The 11,689-nt window shown below is 40.4% G+C and overlaps 1 protein-coding gene across 1 annotated transcript; it reads left to right on the top strand.

Moving 5' to 3' along the window:
- The first annotated feature begins 291 nt into the window (after positions 1–291).
- Positions 292–10,509, top strand: LOC125484165 (enoyl-CoA hydratase domain-containing protein 2, mitochondrial-like). The gene is made up of 5 exons (XM_048601686.1): positions 292–961; positions 3,207–3,274; positions 4,279–4,366; positions 8,609–8,695; positions 10,355–10,509. The coding sequence occupies exons 1-5, from the start codon at positions 706–708 to the stop codon at positions 10,492–10,494; spliced, it is 639 nt and encodes a 212-aa protein (XP_048457643.1). The 5' UTR covers positions 292–705; the 3' UTR covers positions 10,495–10,509.
- Positions 10,510–11,689: the final 1,180 nt, after the last annotated feature.

Here is an 11,689-nt window from a genome sequence, read left to right as displayed (position 1 = left end):
CCCCTGTTGTTAGTCACTAACGGTCCCCATTAACAACTATTCACCCTCCCAGCCTGATCGTTAGCAACTCCTTTGTCTGTGCAACTGTCTTTCTCTCTCTTCGGGCTGTATCCTATCGTTTACTCCCTACCCCACCCACCTCCCTATTTTCTGTACATAAACTGACGTTTTCCCAGCCGCCATCAGTTCTGAGGAAGGGTCACCGGACCCAAAACGTTAACTCTAATTTCTCCTCTACAAATGCTGCCAGACCTGCTGAGCTTTTCCAGCAACTTTGTTCTTGTTCCGGATATACAGCATCCGCAGTTCTTTTGGTTTTTATTAAGCACCAAGTACAGTTGGATTAAGATTTTATCTCCCTTTGAAAAAATGGTTAAGATTCCATTTGCTTTCCTAATTAATTACAGTATCCGGTAGTGATCACTCATTGGCCACCTGGGCCTTAATCCTAACGATACCTGACAGTACGAAACCGATCTGAGCAGTGAGTGAGAGATAGTAGGAACTGCAGATGCTGGAGAATCCGAGACAACAAGGTGCGGGGCTGGATGAACACAGCAGGCCAAGCAGCATCAGAGGAGCAGAGAGGCTGACGTTTCGGGCCTAGACCCTTCATCTGCACCTTGAGCAGTGAGTGCGCTGTTTCCGCATCCAATAGGATCGGCGCTGAGGCGGGATTTCCTCCTTGTTCGAGGCTGGTGGTGAATGTGTAGTTTTCAAATGTCGGTGACAGCAATGAGGAGTTTTGTTTCCTTGGGCTGTTTGGTTGGACGTGGCAAAATTGGTTTTATGCGGTTCGGTAAAGTAATGAATCTGCAGAATGCGGTAAGCTCTTTAGCCATGGAAGAGCTGTGCAGTGCATGGAGAGGAGTCACGTCTCTAGTTGTCGGTAGAAGGCGATACTCCGGGAACTGTGGCGCTGCCGAAATCCAGATACAACATTTACAGGGCGACAATTCGGGTAAGGGATTAGCGTCTGCTGTTGCCCGATTTTCTAACAGTTGTGCTGCTAATGAGGGCACGGAATGCGGAGTTTCTACCTACTCTATAATTCTATGTTTCCCTTCTGGAAAGTCAGTATTCTGGTTCGAATATAAACAAGTTTGCATTTAATCTTTAAAATTAAATCTCGTTCTTCCGGCACAGATGTTTCCTGATCTAAATATTTGCAGCATTTATTGTAGGAATTTCAGAATTCCAATGTCAGTACTTATTGTCCTTTTTTTAATTAAATAATTTTGGTGGTGATTGAAGGCCATCTTACCCAGGTGACTGGAGGATGTCACTGGCTTCTTTTCAATAGTGCTGTGGAATTTATGAAGTCCATTTGTACATGTGGGGGATAGATGACCCAAGGTTTAATATTTCATTTGTAAAGTAGCAAGTCTCATAATATAGTGTTCCTCATTACAGCACCGAAGCTTCAGCTTAGGAAAAGGCCCAGACGTTCACTGTTATTATGAATTAACTTGTGGCATTCACTCATGCAAAACTGAAATTGGGATGTTGCTGTGGACTTGCATTGCTTAAAGCTTCGCTACACTACTGTCTTGTGGAGAGATAGGCATTCACTTACAAACAACGGAATAAATTGGCAGTATTTTCCTATTAGTTAAACATTAAGTACACCAGGAAAAGAAAAGTTCTGAAAAAGGATCACCGGACCCGAAACGTTAACTGATTTTTTTTCTTCACAGATGCTGCCAGACCTGCTGAGTTTTTCCAGCAAATTCTGTTTTTGTTCCAAGAAAAAAATACAGGTTGTTCATTAAAACATCAGTATTTTATTAACATTTGTTGATTGTTAATTCAGAAGAGCTGAATATTGTTTAAGTGGAGAAAGACTGCAGAAAGCTGCAGGACAGAGGGATTTGGGGGTTCTGGTGCATGAATCATAAAAACACTACCATCCAAGTTCAGATAGTAATAGAGAAGGCAGATGGAATGTTGGCCTTTAGTTTAGATGTAGATTTATTGTCACATGTATACAAATATATGGTGAAGAGTTTTTTTGTGTGTCCTATGCGCAGAGTCACCACACTCCAGTATCATCTTCAGGCAGCACAATTGCTAGCACTGTTGCCTCACAGATCTAGGGAACCGGGTTCACTTCCACCCTCGGGCAACTGTCTGTGGTGGAGTAGATTTAATGGGCCAAATGGCCGACTTCTATTCTTCCATCATATTTCTGCTCCTTATTGTGGTAAATCAATTTATTACCGAGCATTCTCTCTAACACTGAAAATTAACTTTTATGACATGAAGTTTCATTCCTTCAGAGGTTATTGTTGGAGTTTTAAAATTTATTATTTTTCCTCCTGTCTCTTTTCATATTTTTAATTTTGCTTTCTGTTCGTGATTTTGCACTGGACTTTCACTGCCTGGGTTAGACTATATATTTCTGTGAGGATTCTTGAATCTGGTTGAATAAACATGTTGTTATGTACCTTACTCATTTCAGATTCTAGGTGTCCAATAGAGGGTGCTGCTTTAAATATCCTTGACATTTGGTTGTTGTGTGTTGTTCAAAAGCTCAAAGGCCTGTGGGAAGCAACAAGACGATGAACGGTCAGCGCCATTTGTCCCAGATTTTGCAATGTGCTTAAGCCCATAGCAGACACTGGATGTAGAATTTTCTGTGTTGGAAACAAGATGATTCCTAAAAGAAAAGTTTTGCCTTACAAATTATCTTGTGTACCTTCTTTGCCCTAAAAATAAACATGAAAATGTAACTTAGTTAAAACATAACAGCAATTTTTTTTTTTGCTGCTATCACACCACTTGCATTATGTTTTCAACCTGTAACTGGTGTTATACAGGCATTGGGTAGAGAACATAGCCCCTGCAGTTTAAATCTTAAAATACTCCCTTCTAAATTTCAATGAAGAAATTTAGAAAGCTTTCTTGTTTGAACTCAAATGGTTATTGTTTGCCAAAGCATCATCTAGTGAAACGTTTCTCACTACCTTCATCTATAGAAGATTAAAATGAATTGAGTCCACTATGAATGGTTTACTCACTGGAAGCTGGACAAATGTTTATTTGGGAGTGGTGTATGTGCCGTGCCTCATTGTACTGATTTAGTTCTATAAGAATCAAAAATATTGGTGGATATGTGCTTCTTTTGAAGAACAAATTGAGGAACTTAAGTGTGGAAGCAAAATTAATATTTCCAATCATGAAGTCTTTTTTTAAATTCCTTTTAGGAATTACAGCTGTTTTAATGAACAGACCTCATGCAAGAAATTCCCTTGGAAATGTATTTGTTACACAGGTACATGAAGTTTTATTACTTTTTCTTAAAAACAGTGTATTCCTGGAGTGTCTAACCTACATTACCTGTGGTTTAACTCCAAACATTTAGTCCTTGAAACAAAAATAACTCTGTTCTATTTCCACTTAATTCTTTGATCACCTTTGGATTTTATAAGCTAAACTTTAGGATGAATCTTTTTAGAGCAACTGCCTGTTTGGGGGAAGATCTCCAAATCTGAAAAAGATCTGTTAGTTTTTCTGCAACTGGAGACATATGTAAAATATATAGAACATGTACTTGCATTGATGTAAAGCTAACACAATCATAATCAGTGTAGATTTTAATGGGAGGGATGGAGAAATGGTAATTAATCACTGTTTTCAAAGAGGGTGATAGCAAGTCCCAGGAACACGAAAGAACTGTGGATGCTGTAAATCAGAAACAAAAACAGAATTTGCTGGAAAAGCTCAGCAGGCTTGGCAGCATCTGTGAAGAGAAATCAGAGTTAACGTTTTGGGTCTGGTGACCCGAAAACATTAAATCTGATTTCTTTTCACATGCTGCCAGGCCTGCTGAGCTTTTCCAGCAAATTCTGTTTCTGTTGCCCAGGAAAATATAGACCATCATAATTAATGATGTGAGTCACTTGGCGCATAGTCTCCTATTTTGTTGGGCCTTTGGGTGGACTCTATAACCAAAGACCCCAAGCAAAATTCCTGAAAAATCTGGAGCCAAGCATGTTGGCTTCTTTTTAGACAATTTCACTAAATGTACATTTAACTTCTGTCTTAATTTATATTGTTGCCTAATGAATGATTTTCAAGTTTTCTCTTTCTTGTTGCTCACTTTTTCCCTTTTCCTTTGTCTGCTTTGTCTCTTTTAACGCCTGTGCCAATACAATAATCAGTTTTGATCAAGCCTTTTGACATGAGGGTTTACATGGATGGAGTTTGATTTTCCACATTGATGTCAATATTCACAAGAGCTACAATGAAAAACTGGAACTGATTACTTGTTTTTAGCTTGAAGAGGCAGTTGAAGAGTTGTGTCAAGACAAAAGTGTGCGTGTGGTACTCTTTAAGAGTCAGATCAAAGGGGTTTTCTGCGCAGGTAAGAACTCTAGAATCTGAAGGTAGAATTATCCTGTTGCACTGATGGAATGTTCTCCTAACCATATAAGGCTTTGCAGTAATTTGGAAGACTTGAGTTTGGCTCCTCTAACCTTTTATGGTAGAAACTTTAAATTGCAAAATCATGGCTCAGTACTTGATAAGGAGCTACCATACCTAGAATCAAGTGGGTGATAATACGATTATTAAAATACAGTGTAAATATTGCAAATGTTAAATTGAAACATATTAAATGTACTTGGTTATGTGTGATATTTTCATTTCAGGTGTATGAATCATAACATATTATAATATATTCCAAATAGTGTCTTTTTTAATAATAACTAATAATTGCCTAAACAAATTGTGTCTGAAATTTGAACAGAGAGATCTATATCCATCTCAGCCTCTCTCTGAGCTCCCCAGCATCACAGATACCAGGCTTTGGCCAGTCCAATTCATTCCATGTGACAGCAAAAAAAAATCTGACTGTGCTGGATACTATGGGTAGTACTATGATACTAAGGCCATGGGTGCCAATGACATTTTGAAGATTTGTGCTGCAGAACTTGCTGCACGTCTAGTCAAGCTGGTCCAGTGCAGTCATGATGTTGGCATCCACCCATCAAAGTAGAAGTCTGCCATATATGTTCACAAAGCAGGACAAATCCAACCCAGTCAGTGACTGATCCCATCAGTCTACTGTCAGTCATCAATGAAGTGATTGAAGGTGTCACCAATAGGGCTGTCATGTACCAGTTGCTTAGCACTAACTTGCTCACTGACACTGACTTCCTGGCCTCATTACAGCCTTGATCCAAATATGAATAAACAAGCTGAATTCTGGAGGTAAAGTCAAACTGTCATTGACAAATGACAAGGTATTTGACCAAGTGTGGCATCAGGGCCCTTGCAAAACTGGAGTCGTAGGAATCGGGGAAATTCTAGCACTGTTTGGAGTCATATCCAGCATATCTCGCTGGAGTTCCTCAGGATGGTGTCCCAGGGCCAACCGTCTTCAGCTACTTCATTAATGACCTTCCCTCTATCATAAGGGCAGAAGTGGGGATGTTTGCTGTTGATTGCACAATGTTCAGTACCACTCACAAATACTAATGTCCAAATGCAGCAAGATCCAGACTTCTTTGAGGTTGGCTATGAAATTCTTTCCATGTGGGAAATCGTGGCTGTAAAGTTCCATTCTGCACCTTTCTGGAGCAGTGATGTGGAGGTGGCGGTGTTGGACTGGGGTGGACAAGGTCAAAAATCACGCGACACCAGGTTATAGTCCAACAGGCTTATTTGAAACCACAAGCTTTCGGAGCCTCAGTTAGAAGGTTTTAATTGATTGATATGTACATGTAAGTCCCTGAATTTCTTTCAAGTCGCTGCCCTGAGGCAACTAAAGGTTTTATCAGTGTAAAGAAGAGGTGACATTTTAGGTCAGACAGTGCATGTTGGGTGTGAGGCCTTGTATTGTTTGCAGCAAACTACCCAGCCTTCAAGACCACATCGACCACAACAATATACAACCCTGTATGGTAATCTCTGCAAGACGTGTCAGATCTCCGACATGGACACTACCATCACATGTGGGAACACTACCCACCATGTGAACAGCAGATACTCATGTGACTCGGCCAATGTTGCCTGTCTCATACGCTGCAGGTAAGGATGCCCCGAGGCATGGTACATTGGTGAAACCATGCTGACACTACAAGAGTGGATGAATGGACACCACGCAACAATCGCCAGACAGGGGTGTTCCCTACCGGAGGGTGAACATTTCAGTGGTCAAGGACAATTGGCCTTGGATCTCTGGGTAAATGTCCTCCAAGATGGACTTCAGGATACACAACACAGAGTCGCTGAGCAGAGGCTGACAGCCAAGTTCGGGCACCTATGAGAATGGCCTGAACCAGTATCTTGGGTTCATGTCGCACTACAGGTGACCTCACCACATTACACACACACACACGTGCGTATGCACTCGCGTGTCTGCATGCACGCACTCTCACACGCACACTCTCATACAAACACTCGCTGTCTGTGTCTCTCTCTCTCTCACACTCGCGCACACACACTCTCTGTCACACAGAACCTCTCTCATGCAAACACAGTCTCTCTGACTCTCTCTTGCACGCACTCGCATGCGCACACATGCACACTCTCTCTGTCACATAGATCCTCTGTCATACAAACGCGCGCACACACTAATCTATGGGGTGAATTTTGTTCAAAAACTACATGATTTATAGACAGTCAGTCAATGTGGCGTCTTATAAATTCCTACTTTAGAAATAAAACCAGTCTGACTCCAAAGTAAACACAAACAGACTCTAAACAAGGCTTCACACCTAACATGCATTATCTGACCTAAAATGTCACCTCTTCTTTACACTGATAAAACCTTTAGTTTTCTCAGGACAGTGCCTTGAAAGCAGTTCAGGGATTTACATATACATATTAATCAATTAAAACCTATTAACTGATTAAAGATTTAACAGCATCTTAGGTTTGTTTAATACATCCTCATCATTAATGTAAAGCTTTGATCTTTTCCTTATAAATTCTGTGTCTGATACTACCTCTCTCACTAACGCCTGAAGAAGGACTGAGGCTCTGAAAGCTTGTGTTTTCAAATAAACCTGTTGGACTATAATCTGATGTTATGTGATTTCTGACCTTTTTCAGAGCAGTCGGGCAATGGGCTATTTACACTCTAGTTTTGGCAATGTATTGTAGACATTGGCATAGCATTATATAACTGGTTCTGCTGAGTGGTGACATGAGAATCAATAATGATATAAATATGATTTGATTTGAAAAGAATTCCAAATCACAATGACTGAAAATCTGCTAATGCTAAAAATATATTGAATTTTAAAACACTTTATTGAACTGATTTTAAATTATTGGGTTTTTGATCCTGGCTATGTCACTGTCTAAATGATTGTATTCACCATTGCATTGAGTGCACACACAAACATCCTTAAGTTATCAATGACCAGATACTTAGGTAGTCTAGCCATGTTAATACTGTGGCTACAAAAGTAGGTCTGAGACTAGGAATTATGCAGCAAGAAACTTAACTCCTGACTTCCCTAAGCATGTGCCTTAGAGATGGTGGACAAGTCAGGAGTTTGATGGAATATTCGTGCATGTCTAGATTAGTGCAGCTTCAATAATGTGCAAGAAGCTTGATGCCACCATGGCAGCACGGTGGCTCAATGGTTAGCACTGCTGCCTCACAGCGCCAGGGTTTGATTCCACCCTCAGGCAACTGTCACGTTCTCCCTGTGGCTACGTGGGTTTGCTACGTGTGCTCCGGTTTCCTCCCACAGTCAAAAATATGCAAGTTAGGTGGATCAGCCATGCGAAGTTGCCCATAGTGTTCAGGGTGTAAGTGGGTTAGCCACGGGAAGTGCAGGATTACAGGGATAGGGTGTAGGGATAGGTCTAATGGGATACTCTTTGGAGGGGCGGTGTGGACCTGTTGAGCTGAATAGCTTGTTTCCACACTGTAGGGATTCTGTGGAAAGACAAGGCTTGATTTGGTAATGCATCCACAAACGATTACTCCATTTATCATCACAGTAGTAGCAGCAGAGTACGCCATCTACAAGATATACTACAGAAATTCTCCAAGGCTGCTTTGACAGCATCTTCCAAACTCCCCAGCACTACCATTTAGAAAGATGAGGGCAGTATGTACATGGGAATACCATGTGTCTGCAAGATCCTATCCAAACTACTCACTGCCCTGACTTTGAAATGTATTGACCCTCCTTCAGTAGCGCTATGTTAAAATCTTGGAACTCCTCCTGAACAGCATAGTGGGTGTACCTACACCAAATGGATTGTAGCAGCTCAAGGACACAGCTCACCACTACCTTTTCCAGGGCAACAGATATGTATTTTTTTAAACTGTTTACAGTGGACATTACTGTTGCTGAATTTTCTTCTTCGCTTCTTTTCATCCAGTGCCAACATAAAATATCTGTATTTATACTGAAGGAACGCAGCATCAGAGGAGCAGCAAAGTTGACGTTTTAGAAGGGTCCAAACCTGAAACGTCAACTTTCCTGCTCCACTGATGCTGCCTGGCCTATTGTGTTCTCCAGCTCCATATTGTGTTGTCTCTGACTCGAGCATCTACAGTTCTTGCTATCTCTCTCTGTATTTATACTGAAGTTGTTTCTCAAATTATTTCTCCTCCCTTTTTCCCCAATTTGTTTTCTAGGTGCAGACTTGAAGGAACGTGCTCAAATGAGTAATACAGAAGTTGGCCACTTTGTACATAGGTTGCAAAATTTGATGAACAACATAGGCAAGTACAAAGGATAAAGATCCATCTTTATTTTGGAAATAGTGATTTTGAGCATTTTCTTAAAATAAAGCAGCACTTGTCAATAGTCTTTTAATCCAGGTGTATTGGTATAAAATGACTCAATGCTTGAAAGCTAGTGCAGAGTTTCACCAAACCAATTTTTATGAAATGCACTGTTACTAAGTAGCTCAAAAGCAACTCCATTTCAGTGGGAGTCTCCCTGATTTGATATATTATAATTTGAGTATTGCTTAAAGAATGACACTTTTTGTCAAAGCTTTTGGTCTTGCACTCACCGAGACAATTTGCAAAAATACCATTTTAAGGGACACTAAAGTTTATACTGAATGAAAGGAGAGTGCTGACTGGTTGGGCAAGTGGGCTCTGGTAGAGGCATTGCTACGGAGATTTGGTGGCAGCTATTCTCTGGTTTATTCTCAGGCCAATGCCTTTTAACCAATCAATCATTCTCTTAAAATTCATCCTGCCCACTCCTGGCTTCTAGCAAGGCCTGCTCTGCTTGTAGGGTCAGAGTAAGGATTGGCCAATTTCCCATCCTCTCAAAAACAGCAAGCTGATTTAGCATCTGCAATTTCTTCATTCCCTGTGATCCTTTTTTTTTTTAATTTCTGCATCTACGGGATTAGGGTTTACTTTCCCTACTTTGTGTTTATGAGCTGTAAAAGCCTTTACAATCTGCTTCAATGTTTTCCTTTCTTTTGGTGGCCCTTTGCTGGTTTATGGATACACTTTGCAACATTTTCAGTCTCTTATTTTGTTACCATCCCCAACTTTGGGAAATGGTGGGGTCGTAGTAATGTCACTGACCTATTTATTAATCCAGAGGCTCCAGGTGTCCATGAAACTATCATTTTTGTAAAAACCCATTTAGTTTACTATTGCCCTTTTAAAGGAGGGAATCTGCCATCCATACCTGATCGGACCAACAAGTTACTCTGAACCCACAGAAATGGGGTACTCTTCATGGCCTTCACTTCAAAGATGGGCAATAAATGTTGGTCTTGCTGATGAATCTACATCCTAACAAAGGATTAAAGAAAACAACTTCCTGAGTAATCAACTGATCACTCACATGCTCATCTAATTAATGCCTTTGAACATTAACCTGCTGCTAGAGGCTGCAAAAAAAACAGAAAGGATCACCTCCACTCCTCCTGCACCAAAATCCAAATTGGCACTTGTTTTTCATCACCTCCATTATAGACTGTTTGATCACATGAGAATATTTTATAGTGATGCACAAACCAATGTCATTAAATTTTTTTGGTTATATTTTTCCCCAAGAGAACAATTGTCATGCAAAAACCCATAGAAACTATCAACCTTAAAGGACTCATTTATTAGGTAAATCATTATCCATTATTAGCTAAACAGAGCTGCTAAATCTAGCATCAACTGAACCAACTTTTATCAGCTTGGCTCCATGGGCTTATCCTTTAAAGGTGAATTGATCAGTTTGGTCATGTGATTAATTGTAGCAGTCAAATCACATTAGTAACTTAATAGACAGGCATGTGCTTCTTAGCCAGTGAGATTGCTAGAAACTGTCATTTAATAGCTTAGCTGTTGAGATTTTTTTAATGGCGTGGAGATAATTTCTGAATGCTTTCCAAGTGTTAATGGTGAGTTTTCTTTCAGCATTGCTGCCTATGCCCACCATTGCTGCAATAGATGGATATGCTCTTGGTGGTGGTCTGGAGCTAGCATTGGCATGTGATCTTCGTGTTGCAGGTAGGGTCCCTTTAATAGACTGCTTAACTTCGACTGAGATCTCATAAGTGGAGAATCAAAGTTCCTTTTTTTTTAATTCATTTGTGGAATATGGGTGTCGCTGGCTGGCCAGCATTTATTGCCCATCCCTAGTTGCTTTTGAGAAGATGCTTGTGAGCTATATAATTAAGAATAACTAAATATCTGCTCTACAATTTTGAGATTTGCTGAGCTTGAGCCATTATTTTACTACTTCAACCTACCTAGGTGGAGATTTATTTAAAGTAATTCATGAAACCTTTCACAAAAGTATTGCCATTTCTTTTGTCCCCAGCATTCTCATGATAATGAGGCAAAGGTTGAAAGTAGTCATTAAAACCAACAGAGCTGCGAATGCTGTAAATCAGAAAAACTCTGACTTTTCTTCACAGATGCTGCCAGACCTGCTGAGCTTTTCCGGCAACTTCTGAAAATAGTCATCTTTTACATAGTTCCTATTGTCTACTTGAGTTGCTGGGATTGGAGGGTTTGATTATAAGGAGAAGCTGGATAGTTTGAGGCTTTAGTCCCTGGACCTTTGGAGGCTGAGGGGTGACCTTTATTGTGGTTGGTTGCTTCGCTGAGCTGATTCATTGTTCTGTAGATGTTTCATTATCCTGCTGGGTAACATCAGAGGCTGCACTGATGAAGTGCTGAAGGGTGACCTTTTTATAGAGGTTTATAAAATCACGAGGGGCAAGGATAGTGTGAATAGCCAAGGTCTTTTACCCAGGGTAGGGGAGTCCAGAACTAGAGGGCATAGGTTTAAGGTGAGAGGGGAAAGATTTAAAAGGTACTTGAGGGGCAACATTTTCATGCAGATGGTGGTGCGTGTATGGAACAAGCTGCCAGAGGAGATGGTGGAGATGGGTACAATTACAATATTTTAAAGGCATCTGGATGTGGACAAAAAAAGGAAAGGTTTAGAGAGATATGGGCCAAATGCTGGCAAATGGGACTAGATCAGTTTAGGATATCTGGTGCTGACAGTTTGGACCAAATGGTATGTTTCCATACTGTATAACTTCTATGACTCTAAAGTGCAGAGATTATGTCGATCAAATACAGCTCAATGGATATTTGTGTTCTTGTGTTAGCTATAAACATTTGAATTGTCTCACACAGAAGACTTTGTTAAACTTCAAAGCAATGGGAATTCAAGCTAAATCTCAGATAAGAACAGACCGAAAAGTAGAAGATCATCATTATTCAGTGGGGTCAGAA

This window comes from Rhincodon typus, chromosome 10, assembly GCF_021869965.1.
Source record: "Rhincodon typus isolate 14 chromosome 10, sRhiTyp1.1, whole genome shotgun sequence".
Classification (NCBI taxonomy): domain Eukaryota; kingdom Metazoa; phylum Chordata; class Chondrichthyes; order Orectolobiformes; family Rhincodontidae; genus Rhincodon; species Rhincodon typus.
Note: the sequence above shows the minus strand (reverse complement) of the source record. Positions and strands in the feature narration are given on the sequence as shown.